General features: G+C 49.6%; 6 protein-coding genes across 6 annotated transcripts, besides 2 other annotated features; 2 read left to right on the forward strand and 4 right to left on the reverse strand.

Annotated features, from left to right (window-relative positions):
- Window positions 1–464: part of a sequence feature (contig 1.63 331..41959(-1)) that runs on past the window's edge.
- Window positions 123–731, reverse strand: ANIA_03896 (fumarylacetoacetate hydrolase family protein; the record flags this gene model as incomplete). Its single annotated transcript, XM_656408.1, has 2 exons — window positions 123–284; window positions 423–731. The coding sequence occupies 2 exons, from the start codon at window positions 729–731 to the stop codon at window positions 123–125; spliced, it is 471 nt and encodes a 156-aa protein (XP_661500.1).
- Window positions 465–18,968: part of a sequence feature (contig 1.62 526..201480(-1)) that runs on past the window's edge.
- Window positions 2,252–4,111, reverse strand: ANIA_03895 (CAIB/BAIF family enzyme; the record flags this gene model as incomplete). Its single annotated transcript, XM_656407.1, has 4 exons — window positions 2,252–2,803; window positions 2,858–3,355; window positions 3,406–3,707; window positions 3,751–4,111. The coding sequence occupies 4 exons, from the start codon at window positions 4,109–4,111 to the stop codon at window positions 2,252–2,254; spliced, it is 1,713 nt and encodes a 570-aa protein (XP_661499.1).
- ANIA_03894 (aconitate hydratase ACO2) lies at window positions 4,932–7,356 on the forward strand (the record flags this gene model as incomplete). The annotated part of the gene is made up of 2 exons (XM_656406.1): window positions 4,932–4,973; window positions 5,008–7,356. The coding sequence occupies 2 exons, from the start codon at window positions 4,932–4,934 to the stop codon at window positions 7,354–7,356; spliced, it is 2,391 nt and encodes a 796-aa protein (XP_661498.1).
- Window positions 7,782–9,756, reverse strand: ANIA_03893 (uncharacterized protein; the record flags this gene model as incomplete). Its single annotated transcript, XM_656405.1, has 11 exons — window positions 7,782–7,910; window positions 8,131–8,220; window positions 8,269–8,307; window positions 8,377–8,416; window positions 8,533–8,563; window positions 8,634–8,640; window positions 9,037–9,183; window positions 9,243–9,338; window positions 9,397–9,479; window positions 9,532–9,652; window positions 9,718–9,756. The coding sequence occupies 11 exons, from the start codon at window positions 9,754–9,756 to the stop codon at window positions 7,782–7,784; spliced, it is 822 nt and encodes a 273-aa protein (XP_661497.1).
- Window positions 13,960–14,626, reverse strand: ANIA_03892 (uncharacterized protein; the record flags this gene model as incomplete). Its single annotated transcript, XM_656404.1, has 3 exons — window positions 13,960–14,339; window positions 14,385–14,526; window positions 14,624–14,626. The coding sequence occupies 3 exons, from the start codon at window positions 14,624–14,626 to the stop codon at window positions 13,960–13,962; spliced, it is 525 nt and encodes a 174-aa protein (XP_661496.1).
- Window positions 17,411–18,968, forward strand: ANIA_03891 (uncharacterized protein; the record flags this gene model as incomplete). The annotated part of the gene is made up of 4 exons (XM_656403.1): window positions 17,411–17,465; window positions 17,553–17,671; window positions 17,875–17,950; window positions 18,346–18,968. The coding sequence occupies 4 exons, from the start codon at window positions 17,411–17,413 to the stop codon at window positions 18,966–18,968; spliced, it is 873 nt and encodes a 290-aa protein (XP_661495.1).

Raw genomic sequence — 18,968 nt, forward strand, 5'->3', positions numbered from 1 at the left:
CCCGCCTTGCTGACTAGATAGATCTCATATAGATAATCTAGACAGTAAATTGATTTTTGTTATCTCTATTCTATTCTAGACGTGAGTCCTTATACGATCTACAGTACCCAACAGCAAGGCTTCTAAACCTGATTCTTAATCTTGGAAACCAACGTCCCCACAAACGGCAGAAGTTCAACCCGGAACTCATCACCATCCCTCAAAAACTCCTTTGGATTCTTCGCAGCCCCCACGCCCGGCGGCGTGCCCGTCAGAATCACCGTCCCAGCAGGCAGCGTCGTACCCTGTGACAAAAAGCTAACCAGCTTCGGCACAGAGAAGATCAAATCAGTCAATGGACAGTCCTGCATCACAACCCCGTTCTTGATCCCCCTGATTCTCAGCCCGGCAACACCATCTTCACCAAGCGCATTCTTACTAACAACGACCGGCCCCAGAGGACAAGCGCCATCAAATCCTTTGCTAAAGCACCACTGGCTTTGGTTCATCTGGCTCGTCCGGCTCGAGATATCGTTTGCAGCCGTGTACCCGAGGACGTAATCCAGCGCCTCTTCTTCCGAGACATCCTTGGCGTCTTGTCCGATGATGATCGCCATCTCGGACTCATAGTCGCCCGTGCCGTCCTCCTGCGTGATCTTGGGCAGGATCGTCGAAGAGGTAGGGTATGGATCGCCAAGCGACGTACTGGGCTTGAGGAAAAGAGTCGGCACAGTAGGAATATCGAGTTTCATTTCTGCCGCATGCGACACATAGTTGAGACCAATGCAGCGGATACTTCCGACCTCCTTTGATGATAATGGGGAAAGAAGTTTGAGGATCGATTCGGTTCTATCTGTTCTTGAGCCCGGGGAGAGGATGGAAGACCCCGAGTAAAGCGCAACTGGGACATCGGCGCCCGAGAGCACAGCGAGGCCCACATCCAAGCTCGGGTTTACGGGCTCGCCGATCAATATTGAGGATGGGTTGGATTTGGGATGGAAGCGCACGAGGCCTGTTCTTTTTGTTAATCTTCGAGAATGAGTTGTTGGTTCTGGTTTGGCTGGGGCAGGCTTACGCGAGAAGGTCGAGGCGATTTTTGACATAGAGACGGCCGCGAAGCAAGCGCTGTACAATATTTGCAGTTGGAGTCAGTTGAGGGGTCCATTGGAGGGGCTTTGAAGTATATGTATGTGATCGGAGTAATTCTCAAGCACACTCATTGTAAACGTGGGGAAAAAATGTGGGATAAGCCGAGTCGCTATCGGTGTTGGGCTCGGAAGAGCCGACACTTCTCCACAATCGTGGGGATCTCAATGCTTAAGGGCAGCCTCCATTATAATGTCAATAAACGCATACGTATACTCTTGAGATCGTACCTGGGGACCTAGGACCTGCAGAAGGATCTTGGCTGATATAAAAATGTCAAGCGTCCAGGCTATGTGCCGATCTATGAGTTGACGGGCTTGTTTGTCTAGACTACGGATCATATTCAGAGAACTTGTACGAACAAGAACAATACGAACTTGTACCCTACAAGATAACGACATTGACCTGTCTGTGCTCATCGACAATCATCTGCATTCATTGCTTTTCCCATAGCAATCGCAGGTTTATCGCGGCCAGTTGTTGAGCGCTGCAGAACATGCCCACGTGATTTCTGGCTTCCTTCTCGTGACACAGATTATATTCACACCAAACACTCCATCAGTCTTTTTCCCCACGAACTATCTTCGATGGTCATGCATAGCATAATTTCATTGGCAATATCCTTATCCTTCCTTTTCGACATTGGGTTCGTAATTATCGCCTTCGGCAGCGGCTTCTCAACCTGTTGCTTCGTTGCCTTGCATCCATCCTCGTCCTCCGCTGCAAAAAGCACCATCAAATGGACAGAATGAGCCAATACATCTCTCACTGCCTGCGGTCGGCCGACTCTGCCTCTCGATCCGTGTTATGGCCGCGCTCCTCATATATAAACAGCGTGGAATTACGCCGTTTTGTTCGTGGCCATTCCTCTTCATATTTCATCATGAGACTGGCCGTCTAGACAGGAGTTTTTCTTGAGCGTACACTGCGTAAGTTTTGAAGGTGTTTCCCTCCATCGTGCTTGCGTCGTGCTTGAAGACAGTAGAAAGGAGACTTTGGGACACGGCGGTTCGAGTTGGACTGGTATACCCACAAATGTGTTAACAGTGCGCTGTCTAGTCTGCTGCGTCGAAATCGGCTCTAAGATCAAAGAATACTATCAAGCTGCTACGTGATCAGGTCTTTTCTACTGCAGCCGTTTGTCCCCCTCCTCAACCCTAAAGTCCTCCCAAGACGGTCTGTCAACGCCGTTCGGTCGACTCGCCCTCTCGAAACTGTTATCCACGCCATCGATCTCCGCGATTGGCTTGACAACCTCAATCTCCGCGCCATAAGCCGTAGAATACCACTTCTCCGTCAGTATTACCTCATGCTCTTTATCAGAACCGGGAGGGAGATACAGATGCGGAAAGCGCTCCTTCATTCCTTTTAGTACAGTCGACGAGATTCGGTCAACGCTGTCACAGTGCCGCAAGGAGAAGAACTCCTCTGGCTGGCTCGCGCGCAGCGATTCCTGCACATCTTGGTCGTACTGTCCCACGGCGAAGAGGAGGAGGTCGTAGTGCATAAGACTAGCTTTGCCGTGGTAGGAACCGCCGAATTTGGCGCGGTTGTAGAGACCTGTTAGGGCGGCGATCGCGCCCATGCAACCGGTGCCGTAGTCAGAAATGGGAAAGGGAGGAACCACCGGGGTAGGAAGGTTCATGAATTTCCCTTGCGCCCATGCTACGCCTGTTACCTGCGCACAAGTTAATTTTCGGGCACCGGGATACAGGGGGTGGTGGAGACATACACAATCAGCTATCTGCTGCCAGCCGGGACGACCTGCCCATTCCCCTTCGTAGCCAAAGCAGTTTTCGTTGACATAAACAATGCCCTTTCCGCGCTTTTCGGCGAGCGCGGCGAGAGCAGATGCGCCGTAGCCTAGACGGTCCAGCGCGCCGGGGCGGTATCCGTCGACGAGGACGTCTGCATCGGCCAGCAAGGCCTCAAAGACCTCGCGGCCTTCAGGTGTTTTCAGGTCTAGATCGGCAGCATGCTTGCCCATGTTGCCGTCGACCTGGAAGAAGGGGACATCTGAGAGGTGGGGGCTCGTGATCTTTAGAACATCGGCGCCGTACTCTGTCAGGATGCGGGCGACGGTGGGCCCGGCGATGATACGGCAGAGTTCAAGGACCTTGATGCCCTTGAGAATCTTCTTGTTGCCTCCGTCGGCTGGGAATGGCGTTGGAGGCAGGTTGCCGGGAAGTTTGGTGACTTTCCAAGGAGGTTGTTGGACGTTGAGTTTGCCCTGCAGATGTCAGTAAGATCTTCTGTAGTACTAGGTTTACAACTACATACGTGAGGTGTTTTGATAAAGTCCTCATACTTGAACGCAGTCACGCCGGCTTGTCTCCGTTCGTTGTTCATCTCCTCCAGCTCCGCTGCAGAGTACTTCTGCACGTGGCTTTCGATGACCTTAATGATCTCCTCATAATCCGTGAGATCGGGCCGGTGGCCCTCCAACCCGATCATGTTTAATGTCGTTGTGGCCTCGAGCGAGCCGTGAATATGAAAGAACTCACCCTCATTCTTGGTCCTGTACAAATTTGCCGACATTCGGCGGTATCCATTTGACTGCGCCGCGAGCAAGTCCGTATCTACTAAATCAGCACGGCACTTTGGCGCTGGCGCAGAATCTCATACCCTTTAACTTCTTCTTGACCTCGGGGTCCAGCTTGGACATCCCGTCCACCTTAGCCATATACGCCTGGCAGCCGAACGCCGTCGCGCGCTCTAGGTTGATTTTGATATTCCGTTTTTGCGCAGCCGGTCCATATCTCAGGTCTGCGATCGCAGCAGCCACGGAACCCTCCACGCCCTTCAAAGCTGCAAGTGTCTCCGTCTCTTTAAACGGAATCGGGAAGTAGATCTTGTCATGGGTTGTGTTGAACGAGACTGCATCTTGTCCCGCGACCACCTCCGGGGGGAGATTGAGACGCTCGGCTTGGTCGCAGAGGAATGAGAAGATGCGCATTGCTTCTTTGACGGGCGAATATGATGCCATCTTGCTGTCAAAGTCCAGAAATCGACTCGGTAAGCTTCTTGTAATAGCTAGAATTGCGTGGAGTCGTAGATTTATAGGGTTCGTTTCAGCGCGCAGACATGGATTCGGAACGGGGAGGTGGTATTTAAATGACGTCCGCAGACGATTCCGAGCAGCCAGTGTCGGGAAGATCACGAGCACTCGACTGATCAGCGCTGGTAGGCGTCAAGAAGCGCATTATCCTTGTCACTCGCGCCAGAAGCGAATCAAAGTCTCTGGACCCCTCTCTTCCCCGCGCTTCTGCGCTTCCGAGTCGGGGCGGATGAGGTACGATCGGATGGCTGCCGATAAGATCGGAAGGCGGGAAACCTCTTGATATCAAGTGTTACTAGTATCAATTTTAGTTATGTGACCGGGATCTTCAACGGAAAATGAATTCAAGGTCTTACTATCCTTTACTACATAAGTTTGATTTGTATATGCAATTTACTACTCTCGAGACTTCAAAAACGGGTGGTCCTTGATAATCAGGGAGATATGACCAGTCATAGACAATCTGAAATGTCGATTGAGGCGCTGAGTATTGATTAGTAAGGAGAGATCTCTACATTTTGCACTCGCCAACCAATCAACGGGCTCTAGTCACATTTCCAGGCACAGAGTTTTCGTGCCTGAGGTGGATGTCTGAGAACGGCTAGCGCCACTCAGCCGCCGGGATCGGAGTGCTGTCCAATCACAGGATAGCCAAAAAAACCAATACTGCCGAAATATTCACTCCCCGACTTTTTGTCCATTTCTCCGCAATTCATTCAATTCAGCACTACGCTAGAATCGAGTGAGGATGTTGAGGCAGATCGTCTCGCAACGGAGCGCCGCACGCAGGGTATGTTTAATATGTGGATTGTTCATTGATACAGCAGCTAATTGATCAGCTTGCGCCATGCCTGCGCCGCGGCCTGGCCACCGCTACAGACTCGACTCCCACCTCTTCGCGCATGCCTCCCTATTCCAAAATCGTACAAAATCTTGAACAAGTTCGCAAGGTGCTGGGATCATCTCGGGCCCTTACTCTGGCGGAGAAGATTCTGTACTCTCATCTTGACAATGCGGAGGAGTCACTTTTGACTGGTACGAACAATGGACGCGACATCCGCGGCAAGGCGGATCTGAAGCTGAAGCCTGACCGCGTTGCGATGCAGGATGCGTCTGCACAAATGGCCTTGTTGCAGTTCATGTCTTGCGGCTTGCCGTCGACCGCAGTTCCGGCCAGTATTCACTGTGACCATATGATTGTGGGTGAGCGCGGTGCCGACACCGATCTGCCAGCGTCGATCCAAGGAAACAAGGAGGTGTTCGATTTCTTGGAGAGCGCTTCAAAGAGATACGGAATTGAGTTCTGGCCTCCCGGTGCTGGTATCATCCACCAGAGCGTCTTGGAGAACTATTCCGCCCCTGGTCTTATGATGCTGGGAACGGATAGTCATACACCTAACGCCGGTGGCCTGGGTGCCATTGCCATCGGTGTCGGTGGCGCTGATGCCGTTGACGCTCTTGTTGACGCTCCTTGGGAACTGAAAGCCCCTCGCATCCTCGGTGTCAGACTGGAGGGCAAGCTCCAAGGCTGGGCCGCGCCCAAGGATATCATCCTTCACCTCGCTGGAAAGCTTACCGTTCGCGGTGGCACCGGCTTTGTCATCGAATACCACGGCCCCGGAGTTGAAACACTCAGCACCACCGGTATGGCGACGATTTGTAACATGGGTGCGGAAGTTGGCGCCACAACTTCCCTTTTCCCCTTCTCCCCCAACCATGTGCCGTACCTGAAGGCGACGAACCGCGCAGATGTCGCCGAGGCAGCGGCCAAGATCGCCTCTGCAGGGTCTTCGAGCCTGCTCCGAGCAGACACCAGCGCCGAATACGATGAGCTCATCACGATCGACCTTTCTACCCTAGAACCGCACATCAACGGCCCCTTCACGCCCGATCTCTCTGTTCCGCTGTCGCGCTTCGCTGAAACCGTCCGCAAAAACAACTGGCCGGAGACTTTCAACGCCGGCCTTATTGGCAGCTGCACTAACAGCTCCTATGAAGACATGACACGCGCCGAGCACCTCGTCAAACAAGCCAACGCCGCCGGTCTCAAGCCGAAAGCAGACCTTTTCATCACCCCTGGTAGCGAACAGATCCGCGCCACCCTCGACCGTGACCAAACCCTCTCCACCTTCTCATCTGCTGGCGGCACCGTCCTCGCCAACGCCTGCGGTCCCTGCATTGGCCAATGGAAGCGCACAGACGATGTCCCCAAGGGCACCGATAATGCCATCTTCACCTCCTACAACCGCAACTTCCCCGGCCGCAATGACGGCAACCGCCGCACAATGAACTTCCTCGCTTCTCCCGAGCTCGTCACTGCCCTTACCTACGCCGGCTCCACCACCTTCAACCCTGTCACTGACTCCATCACCACTCCTTCCGGTTCAGAATTCCGCTTTGAACCCCCTACCGGCCAAGACTTGCCCAGCAAAGGCTTCGAGGCCGGAAACCCCGCCTTCCAGCCCTCCGCCCCTGTGCCTGATTCCAGCGTCGAGGTCAAGGTCTCTCCTACATCTACCCGCCTCGCTCTTCTCGAGCCTTTCGCCCCTTTCCCCAACTCCGACCTCCAGAACCTCAGCGTCCTCTACAAAGTCAAGGGCCAGTGCACAACGGATACCATTTCCGCTGCCGGACCTTGGCTCAAGTACAAGGGCCACTTGCCCAACATCTCCGCCAACACCCTCATTGGCGCTGTGAATGCCGCTACCGGTGAGACGAACGTCGCCTACGACGAGGCTGGCAAGCAGCACACCATCCCTGATCTTGCTGCACAATGGAAAGCCCAGGGCCGCGAGTGGCTCGTCGTCGCTGAAGAGAACTATGGTGAAGGTTCCGCTCGTGAACACGCCGCTCTTCAGCCACGCTACCTGGGTGGCCGCGTCATTCTCGCCAAGTCCTTCGCTCGTATCCACGAGACCAACCTGAAGAAGCAGGGTGTTGTTCCTTTGACCTTCGCTGACAAGGCCGACTATGACCGCATTGATGCTTGCGATGTCGTTGCTACCGAGGGCCTGTACGAGACGCTGAAGAACGGCGGCAAGGGTGAGGTCAAGCTTCGTGTTACGAAGAAGAGTGGCGAGGAGATTGTTATTCCTGTGAAGCACACCTTGAGTGCGGATCAGTCTTCTTTCATTCTGGCGGGCAGTGCGTTGAACGTGCTTTCCAAGAGGTAGTTTATTTTCTGGTTGCCTCTGAGCGTTTTTCTTGTATACTGTGCATGGATAGTCTCGGTTTATAAAAATTCCATATATCGACTTAAGCCTTCCACCTACTACTTTAAGCTGCCCTCCTAACATGTTGCGGGACACGTGACTGCGTGCTTGCTTCTTAAAAATCCAAAGTGTCCTGAAAGGGATTATCCACATCGCACGCGTCTATTCATCCCTACTATTTCAGCCAGCAAGGTCGCAGTATATTCAAGTTACTCACGCTGCAGTCTGAGACTATGTTAGATAGGCGTGAGAAGGCTGGAGAGACGCCCGCCACAGATCTGCCAAGGTGGTCGACCTGAGAATCAGATACTAAGCAACAATGTGTGAATCATTCATTTGGAAGCCAATGGCAACCCAAAGCCGTCTGGAAACTGCGGCAAAGCCAGCTACGGGTAGCTGCGCTGCCCACTTTTAGCTCTTTGCAAGGCGTGAATCGGACGTAGCAGCGCGGCCTCCTCGGAAACCAGCGTTAGATTGTTATAAAAGCATAAACCCATCTCCTGTCTTTTGCCTATCTATTGTTAGATAGCGCTGTAATAGTGCAATGGGATCACGTACAGGCTATCCAGCTGGATAGATATCAGCCTTGGCCATAGGACGGTGCCCTAACTCTCACCAATTAAGCTATCAACTACCAAGTGGGTCTGGGATATCTCTCGCCCCGTTACCATTGTGACTGCTGTATTAGCACTTTAACATACCCATTTCCTGGGGAGGACCAAAAAGGGGACTTACCAAGATGGCACCTCGAGAGAATACTCTGGCAAGGTTGCTGATAGTAGGAATGTAGCTCGGCCGTCTCGCACCACCGTTGCCACGCATTGTCTACAACAAGGATCCCAAGAGAATGAAGCAGGTATTATGCTAACAGACCACCGACTGGATCGACGGCGGCTCATAGACACCAGACACCTTTTGTCAGTGTTATACCAATGTCAGTTTCAAGACTTCATGCCTACGGAGTTGGGACCGCTCACAAACCTGATATTTTCGTACAAGCAATGACCCCATCCATTCCATTCTTGGTTACAAGAGCAGCCACGAGTAGCATAATATAAGTAAGCATTCGGCTATAGTTTGCAGCTGATTCAGCGGCAAGTTGAGAAATATTCCCTAATGAGGGCACCAAAAGCTCACCCATCTCGGAACACATTACCAACCGTTAAGTCTGCATAAGAAAAGCGCAGTAAAGTGTTCTATTTCAACAAAAGATACCCATATGAGGATTAAGTACGTACGCTCAAACTACGTACCAAAGAAACAAACAATGAACAAGCATGTTTCCTATGATTAGAAAAACGTAGCTAAGCTTGTGGAAGAGTGAAGCCTTGCCGTAGGCACATATTGCAGAGCTGATCTCGTGCTCGATCATTTAATCATGGTCTTTGAAGTCATCTGGGTCACCGAGGCAGCGAGGGGGCTGACAGAAGTGGCGAGGGCAGCATCTTCTATTTCCACCCTTTCCATCGCACTGCTTGGGACAAGCATTACCGATGTTCTTCGCATCGACTTTACCGGTGAGTTCGTCGAGGACTTCGATGGCGGTGCGGGACTTATAATACCAGTACTTTTTCTAGCCGGTGAGGAAGAGTCAGATGTATGTCTGTAAAGGGAGACGGACTGAGCGTGCGGTGTACTTACATCTTCTCCGACAAGATCACGAGGGGGAAGGACGAGGGTGCCATCATCCAGTTCAAGGGCGGCAGTGCACCAGTTCGCAATACAGAAAGAACCAACATTGCAATCCCCGTTTACCCTGCAGTGACCATCGAACTTGGATGTGTCGAGCTGCGTGAAACTCGGTGAGTAGGATGATTGGATAGGGAAATTGGAAATGGAAGACTAACCTCTTTGCCCTCTTCGTCACGAGGAGTCAAGTTAACAGTAACGTCTACATCCTCAGGGAGAATGGGAATAGTTGGGCCATGGACATTGAGGTAGGGCTGGTGCCGTATGTTAACTAAACAGTAAGGGAAGCTGGATTGTCAACAGAAAACCCACCTCATGGCCTTCGCCATCACGAGCAGCAACCTGAGAGTCAGGCTCATCCTGGTAGTCACCGAGGCTAAAAGCAAAAGGCAGGACTTTGCATTGAGGGTGTTAGAATCGATATATAATGCATGAAGGGTCACTTACTGCTGGCAGTCTGAGCGTCACGAGGAATAGGACCTTTACCATGGTGGATTGGAACAGTAGGATCATGGACATTGAGAAGAGGTCCATCATGGTAGTCTCCGCCAGAGCCAGGAGGAAAAGGCTGAGCTATGGTAGACATATTAGAACAGAAGTGGGATTGATAGGAGAAGGGGAAAGATCGCTTACTACCAACAGATTTGACGACTCGGGAGATGGAACAACCATCATGGGAGCCACAACCAGATACGGCAGAGAAGGCGTCTATACAGAAAACTGATGAGCATTTTGAGTGGAATATGATGATAGAGTTCGACAAATACCGCCATTATCGTTGGCAGGAACCGCAGCTGCAACAGCCGACAAGGCCACCATGGAGATCAGAGTCACGAGGACTTGCATCTTAAAGGTTATTAAGGCGAGTCGTACGCCAGGAACAGTTGAAGCCAATTAAAAAGAGACGAGGGACTGGGAGAAGAGATGAGAGAATCGAGGGTGTTGAGGAGAGGAAGAAGAGCTGGTGGGATGCGAGGGGGGGAACTATATAGACACAAGGCGGAATAAAATCAGAATTTTCCTACCACCAATATAACTGTCTTTCATCTTATCTATGAGGTATTCAAGCAAATATTCACGCAATATTAATGTAATAGGCATTTTCCAGTGAGAGCATCCGGGGCAAGGTGACTGGAACAGGGCTGTTGGTGCAGGAAACTCTGGTGCATAAGAGTAGTGTCCCAACCCCTCTGGGGCAACTTGTAGGGATGTTCAGGGATAGTTAGTGGTTTCATTTCCTGTTGCTGGCAGTTGAAGAGCTGGGCTGCTCGCTCATTGGGTAGGTTTTGTTGTCATTCACACATATGAGTGGTAACAGACAGAATTTGCCCTGTTTCGGGCGAGAGTTCGGTTGCTCTAGGCAGGACAAAGAAAATAAAGAACAAAGACGCAGGGAGACGTAATCAGCACTAGGAGATTCCTATGATCTTTGAGCATATTGCAGGAATAAGTGACAAAAGCCATGCCAGCAGCAAAAAGAACTTCTTTTGATCAAGCACCAGAAGCGGCTTATCAATTGAGCACACAGAATAGTAATCGATGGCGAGACTGCTAGGACCATTAGCTGAGCTCAAACACTAGCTCAGGAGCATCCTTCTTACTTGTATCATAAGGTTAATCTCTTTCGTGCTTCGTGGTTGAAAACATCCAGATTCAGCTCACATCAGATGATGACGTATTCTGATCTGCAACAGGCCAGGTTAATGCTTGAATTTGAAACAAATTGCATAGGGCACTGCCTTAAGGCCGAAGATGTGCTTGTTTAGCGAAGTAGGCATTGCTACTCTCCCCTGTGCCTTTCAATAAGTGTGTTGAGTCCTGAATAGACTATCAAGGATCCAAGCTCTCTGCCTGCTCAAGAGCAAGGAATAAGGTGATCACGATGTTGTAGCCTCGCAGATGGTTATACTGGGCTTCATCTGCAGTAATCTCTCACTCCTTAGCAGAGTGTAAATTCAGTAGTATCTATTAGGTGACCTGAACAGAAAGCGCCAGATGTGCATTGTACGCTTATCCTGAATCATCAACTGCGGTCGTACAATACACAATCTCTCCCCTCAACCCTAACGTGATGCTGCCCAGTCTCAAAACATAATCAAGCAACGACTCCTTCTGTTTTCGACACCTCTCCCCGGTAAGAAAAAGCCCATCAGTCCTTCCACCACTCCACAGTGAGATGGAGCTCTGGACAGAAGACTTGTGCGGATGGAGGGCAACTTTCGCCTGGTCAGTGAATCGGTCGACGAGGAGCCACCGGCAAAGTTCAAGGTAAGCTTCCTCTATGGCCAGAGAGACGACGGATATCCACGCATTGCAATGAATACTCCAGTATACGAGGCTTGCGCCGGCTCGCACGCGGAATTTCATGATATGCGTCTGGCACAGGGCAAAGGCAACCATGAGCGCGGTGCCGATATGGTGGCCTTCGAAGTCTATATCCGCGCCCATCGAGAGCAAGGCTTGACACGAGTCAAGGAGCGCCTGCCTGGCTGCTGTGCAGAGAGGGCTGTCGAGTCCGCAGGCTCGGCCGGGGGCATAGTTTGCATTGCACTCTTCCCAAGAACACGAAGGAGCTGGGCCAAAACTGCAACAACAGCATACCGCACATGGACGGGGATCTTATATTGGCCGAGGCGGAATGTTATCAAGAAATGGCCGTTAAAGATGTTTGACGTGAGCACGGGCAAAACGGATTTTCTCGAATATTAGCTCCTGCAGTTGCCAGATTCTAGACGGGTACCTGAAGCCACGGTCGAGAAGCATTGCGAAAGCTGTAGGATCTGGGCAAGCGAGAAATGGGGAACTGAATACTGACAATGAACCTGAAAATGTAATGTCATGTTGGGTAGGAGGAGATCTATCCTTCCTTATCTCTTCCCATCAAGGAATAGGTCAGTGATACCATTCTGGGTAAGAATCCATTTGGAGGTATAGAAATGTCGCACGCAGATCCTCGCTCCCACGTCACAGGACTTCGAACCGCTGAACTTCAATCACTTTGATGATAGTACAGCATCTATCATTAGCGCAGATTTTCGGATGTATTGTTATGGTCTTTCTCCAATCTGTCTCTCGATGCTTTTCCCGTAACGCGCGGAGTGACTCAAGTCCGTCCTCCCAAACTATAGCAAATGCCGCATCAAAGTCCCTTTCATCAGCTAGTTGAGGGCAGGCGTGGCTTTCCAGTAAGATCTGAACAGTTTGGAACGGGCGCTCGAGAATGTGATGCACGAGGGCAGGCTCTGACCCCCTCCTGCAGCGAACATCAGGATCGACTCCTTTTTCAACGAGTATTCTTAACTTTTGCATCCCTGCCGATACGTCTTCGTTGGCCAGGAGGTGTATTGGAGCTAACGCAGAGATCAGATCTAGCTGGTTTAGCTCTTGAATAGGAGCCTTAGATAGCAGAAGTTCAAAAGCCTTGAGCGAACATCGGTTAAAGGCTGACATGCGAGCTCCAGGGATGATCGATAGACGGTCTCTTGTCCGAACAGAAAAACTCATCAAATTGCCGCAGGACTGCTGCTTTCAGGGGATTTGAGACATTGAAGTTCAAAAGCTGTTGCTCTTTTGTATCCTGCAGTCGAGCGAAGTAGGATCTGAAGCTAACTGGCCAACTCCATGTAGCAAAATGATAGAACGGGTGGACGTTGTATGTACCCTCCAGCGCTCGCAAGATATCGGTTGGGGTATATAAGGGCTTGCTGAAGTTTTCCAGGCGAATAAAGCGAAGGCAGAAGTCAATAAGGAACCAGCTCTCATCAGGTGCTATACGATACTTTTCAAGTAACTAATGAGCAGCGAGGATGATTCAAGAAACTCGCGTACAGTAAAGTGTGCAAATTCAAAGTGGCTCCCATCATTAGATTTACGAATCAGGCTTCTGCAGATTCTAGCAATCTCGTCGAGTACGTCGTCTTCATCAATATACAAACTGTCTTCATGAACGATAGAGCGTCACATAGCTGATGAATCGTCAGCTCAGGCGCGGCAGCGGCGACAGGTTTCAGCGTCGTTTTCATGATGTACGTCGACTCTGGGCGTGTATCTTCAAGAATCCGTTGGTATGTTGCGTTCAGGATCGGTGGTAGCTTCCCAAGGGCTTGTTTTCGAGCCCTATCGGTTGGCAATTCGCACATGTAATCCAATTGACAGCTGACCCAGCGGAACCTGGTATGTTCAGTAACAAGCCTGGAGAAACGAAGGCTACTGCTTACATCCCGTTAGCCCTATCAATCAATGCTTGAGCTATCTCCCCTTTCAATGCCGGCCTCCGACTTCGAAGTTCTCGCTTCTGGAGCGCGCATGTATAGTTCCACATCAGCGCTTTCTGCAACAATCTCAACTTGTTCAAATTGACCGTCCATATCCTCGACGATATGCTGTTCAACACGGCTCAGTACCGCCATTGAAATTGTTGGCGCCCTTTCCACCAACAAACATAAATCCCTGGCCAGCGAAGAACTGGGGCCACATTCGTCCAGGCCATCAATCACCATATACACCCGATCAAACTCCTCTGACATGTTTCCCAGGATTTCCAAGAGGGCTGACACGCTTGGTGACTAGGAAAAGCCTCTGTCTGTATGCAGATCGTCGTAGTATGCTGCAAGTATCTCGAAGGCACTGGTTTTCTGCCGCGCGAGTTGCTACGCAGACAGCATAGTATGTTTATTACATCCTGGGTCTGGGTCCGCTTGTAGTCGCAGAAGAAAAAGCAAGTCGCGGCCGTTCCGTTGCTGCTTGAAGTCTTTCTGAGACACTCCTCAATGATTGATCCTGCCAAAACTGTCTTGCCAGCGCCAGGAATGCCGCTCAGCCAGAGCCTCCCACCCCGGGAAGAATCAAGCCAGCTCTTGAAATGAGGACGCTCTATCAACCAAGACCGGTTGAAGGATGGCGAAGACTCAAGCTCATCTCGAAATGAGGCTGCGTGTTATAGCGCATAAAGACGTTAAGAACATCATTACGCCGCTTATCCAATGTAATCCGTGTCTCTATTCCGGTCAGCTTTCTGTGAAGATGGTCAGTTCCGTCACTTATCTCGCTCTGTTTGGACAGAGCCTGTAACAGCTTCTTCAAGGAATCGGCGGAGAGCGCAAGCGTCATTGTCTCTTTGTGTCTTGAGATTTCCTCAAGCAGTTTCTGAACCTCCTTCTCTGAATAGGGCCATATCAACTTGGCAGTCGCCGCTCGAGCTAGCCCATCCTTTAATCTACTGGCGGCCTTTTCCAGTCGCGATATAGCATTCTGGACTGTTTCGCGACAGTCGTTGACATAGTGAAGACGAAAGTACGTACCCAAATATTGATCAGACTCGAATGATTTTGCAAGCAATGATAAATCGTAAAGCAGCACTGAGAGGCTGGATCTCTTTGCATATTTTTTGGATGCCCTCCTTCGCGTCTTTGAACTTATATACAAGGTGGAACAGTTCTTCAGCTAGGACAATCAGGCCAGCAATGCTACCAGCTATGGAGAGTGGATCAGACAATTCATATTTTCGATCGAGAATGAGTGAGGAGGTGGGACAGCTGACCATCGTGGTTAAGTACGAGGGGGTGGTGCACTCTCTAAAACAGGCGCTGTTTGGCGAGAGGATGGGAGGCTGAGAGGCTGACAGCAAGGCTGCACGAGGTTGCACTAGGCTGCGTCTAATATCATTGTATACTCGCTCTTTGAGATGATAATAATCATGGAGAGTCCACTGGCCCAGTTATCCTTACGCCATAAGCCAGAGAGTGGTATGTAGGATGCGCAACCGCACCAAGGGTCAATTTTTATAGCACTTCTGCCTAGTCATCCCTCTATAATTATTTAACGGAGTTTATTGGTATAATCTCGTCTAGTCCTAAGTATGCCCCGTCTTTTGCGTACCGGTAAGGCGGAGCGGTGCTAGGCCGCAGCTTTTGCACATCTCTTATATCTCCTTCCATACTGCGTTCATTGTTGAGACTTGCTTGGCGATTCATCCGCATGTACATACCCATGATATTTGCAAACACCGTGCCCAAAATATAACATCCGTGGAATCTGGATCATTGCCAGGCAGGAAGTAGATCTCCAGCTCGGGCTCCTTCACATCTGTCCATTGACATATTCTGGCAATGAAGCTTCCTGACAAACACCAACGCCAAAAGAAACCTAGAGAAAGGACAGAGAGTGTATGCCTTAGGAGTCAAGCAGACAGTCGTCTTTGGACATGTCCTTAAAGACAGAAATCTCGGCAAGCCCCGGGAAGCGCTGCGTCTAAACGAGAGACGTACGTCACGATATAAGTCCAAGAACAATTTAAAACACTTCAAACGATATTCCTCTATAGTACTAGCTACATTTGAACTAATAGAGAGATAATTCATTTCGTGGGCGGGGATGATGCTTGAACTGAGGATCTCCTAAAGTCAGCAATGCGGCACTCGCGAGGCAGAATATTCTCGTCAATATTCTTGTCACAAAGTATAAAGCCACCTTGCTAGGTGAGGCGCTTACTGGAGTAGGAGGCTTATATTGAAAGGCTCCAACTTCCACGGTACCAAATCCTTCTCCATATGGGTTTGAGCCACGCAACCTCCCATTGGACGTTGTATTCGCGCTCTTTGGCGGGTGAAAAAGTCCTCGGTACTGTTGGTCTTCAGTGTATCATGACAGGGAACTCTTGAAGATATTCGTTACTTGTTTGTCAAAGCTGCCGTGGACTAAAAGCTATCATTGTCGTTCTGGCGTTTATCTGTACTGGTTTCTTGACCTACGAGCTTTGGTTCTTAGGACAGAGCTGGCTTTAATTGCCGGCGGTTCCTTGCCGCCTGCGCCTTGGGATATTCCTCAGTTTGGTCATGTTTAGTGGGAGCCTGGTTTGTGTTGAGTTATTCAAGCTAGTGTCCAAGCGATGCCGCTCGTTGCAGGTGCGCTGTTTGGGTTCTCGTGTATTTTTATCCGATTTCATGGTCTGGAGAAGTTCAGACATACTCGCCCATCAGATTCCCCTTCTTGATGATAAGATGCTGCTCCAGTGTTTGGCATATCGCAATGGGTAGTGAGATATCCGTCTGTGGTTGGCGGGCGGTTCAATAAAGCCATTTCCAACTCCCCGCAACCCGTCACAACAGATACGAACAGATTTATTATTATTTTCAGCTTGTCAGCATTAGTTCCATGTTATAGGAGGAATTCATTAGATAGAGGCTGACCTGAGATAATTCTTGTATATGCTCGCTGGCAACATCCTATGCTTCAAGGGTGTGACAATCCTGGCAACAACTAGCTGGGATGGTGCTTGAACACCCCTCCTGCCCCCTTACTCCCGGCGATCTTGGTCGTGAAGGTACGCCTTTAATACAGTTTACAGTTATTTCGGCAAACATTCCCTGCTGGTTTCCCAATTATCCTTAGTTTCCATGGTTTTAAGGGGAGAATCACTGATTTAAGCTATGAACTCTCGTATATACCAGAAGCGTCGTTGAGGAAAGATGTGTCTAGGGCCTGTAAGTAGAAGTAGGGAATATGCTAAGCAAGCATCTGCTGTATATGGCTTCTTACTGGCCAAGTAGGAGAGGGTACCTTGTCCCAGAACCCATTGCACACTCTTTGTGGCAGCATAGCAAATTGAATATGTATGGGCTGCAGCCTAGTATGCCGTTTCTTTAGAAGAAAGTTATTCTACCTATACGAAGTAGATCCACCGATCGACTTGCACAAAAATCTAACCTGCATAACCTACATAACCTGAAAATCGTGAAAGCTATATTTGATCCCACCTAAACCGTAACTTCTATGCTAAGCGAATATCAAACTCAATGCCTCTATAAAACCCAACGTACCCATAAACCTCAGAGGAATCAGATATCATAAAACTATCCTTTCCTAGATGATCGTGGAAGGTGTAACTTGTCATGTAGCCATAGCAGACATGTACGACACTGGTCGATTATTGATGTGTATCGTCTCCGAGCCTTGGCAATAAACCATTAGCTGTGTATAAGACATACAATTCAATCATGAACTCACGCATAACGTAACCGTATCTAAACTCGGTACGGGACTCAATGTCGTGATGAGGCTCTTGAAGATGAGGGTTGTGTATACGAGTGTGCGGGGATGGTGAACTTCCCCGCATCGGGACAATCTCTAGCTCTGTTGAGGGGTTCGTTTCTGACATTTAAGGAAATAGTAATCGTCAGGTAAGGAGGTAGATAGATAAACAAAGAAAAAAAGACCAGACCCACCTGGATATACTTTCCAAGGACCTCTCCGACGCCGAGCCCTCAGACACGAGACCAGTGTCCATACCGCAGCGCACGCTGCCGGAACGCCAACTATAAGCGTAATCATGTTGATTGTTTCGGAGGGTGTCCAGACCATGGTAGAAAGTGACTGCTTGATTTGTATGTAAGTTCTTTATGATCAAAAAGAATAGAGTAGAGAGATGTGGTGTTACTTGGGAAATTTATACTGTACTTGACATGAGCCAGCCCCCCATGGGAGGGATAGCGCGGTTCTATGGCGTATGCAGGAAGATGGTTTGATTGGCTTCCAGAGGCCTAGGACACGTAGGGCCCTGAAAGTTACAATACCGGCGGTACTTAAGACGGTACGTGTTATTTATTGAGCGAATTGGCTTTGAGGACCGGTGACCTTATGTAATTAACTAAGCCAGAATTCGTAAAAAGGCCAAGAACTGTGGCTTGAGATTGCATATTTCCCGAATAGGTTTAATGTATGAGGGGCTCTGGTCACGATTGTACGCTAGTAATTACAATAGTGTTAGGAGTACTGTATATAGTTGCTTAATAGCTCGAAGGTCGGTTGTCTGATATTGGTCTTGCTGATGCGTCGTATTACGGGTGTTTGGAACTTTATGAGGATGGAGGTATGCACTTTCATGTACTGATTCATTAAACAAAAAGGTTACGTGGATTATGGAAACTGCTCGGGATTGTTTTGCAATTCCTGGCAATATGAGTTCTTCTTTGCATAGTGTTGCTCCATGTCAGTGTCAGACAATACCAAGTTTCAAGATAAACCACGTGAAATTAGTTGAAAATCAGGGTATGACGTTTGGAGAGCGGCCGCAGTAGAATGGTGATGAGGAGGCGGAGAGGCGGAGGAAATGGTTGCAGATTTTTAAGAACGATTGTTGAAGCGAATATGGTTGCGATTACGCGGGAATATGGGATTCATCTTTTTGGGGTTTTTCGAGTATTCGTGCGGCTCAGTATTTGCATCGTGATAACGGTAATCTTCTTCCATTTGAATTGGGTGCAGATATTGATGTGACTCGGTTCGTGGTGCCGTCAGGTATATATAAATGGGAGGTTGAGAACTTTATATCACCGAGGCCCAATCGTCGACAATCACTACTTATGATTGGTGGTTCCCGTACTGGGAAGACTAGTTTGGCTCAACATATTGTGCATTCTCATGGGAAGATTTCTGAATTTGAGAATGAGTGGAATATGGATATGTTTTGGCCCGGGCAGGTTTGCGCTTTTTCTCACATGTGTAATGGGTTTCCATATTGGAAACCAATTTTCGGGTGCCAGTTGTATTTCAATGCTCATGGACGATACCTGGGCAAGCGGCGGTTAGACTGGGTTGTTCCTTCGGTTTGGGTTTGCAATCGTGACGATGATCCTCGTAAATGGGGTGATGGGCATGGGCATCGCATTGAGCAGAATGCTGTGGTTTACGAAATTCCTGAGGGTTATGCTCTTTTCAAAGGAGGGCCTTATGAAAGTATGGATCATTATACGGATAGTGAATGGCCGGAGGGAGTTCCAGGGCGCCCCAGCTTCAGGTGGGAAGGCGAAGCCCTCGACCGCAGTGGGTTTTGTCTTGATGATGTCGAGTTGGTAATGTACGACGGGGCAGAGATACCTTCCATATAA

The sequence above is a fragment of the Aspergillus nidulans genome, chromosome II (genome assembly GCF_000011425.1).
Source record: "Aspergillus nidulans FGSC A4 chromosome II".
Lineage (NCBI taxonomy): Eukaryota > Fungi > Ascomycota > Eurotiomycetes > Eurotiales > Aspergillaceae > Aspergillus > Aspergillus nidulans.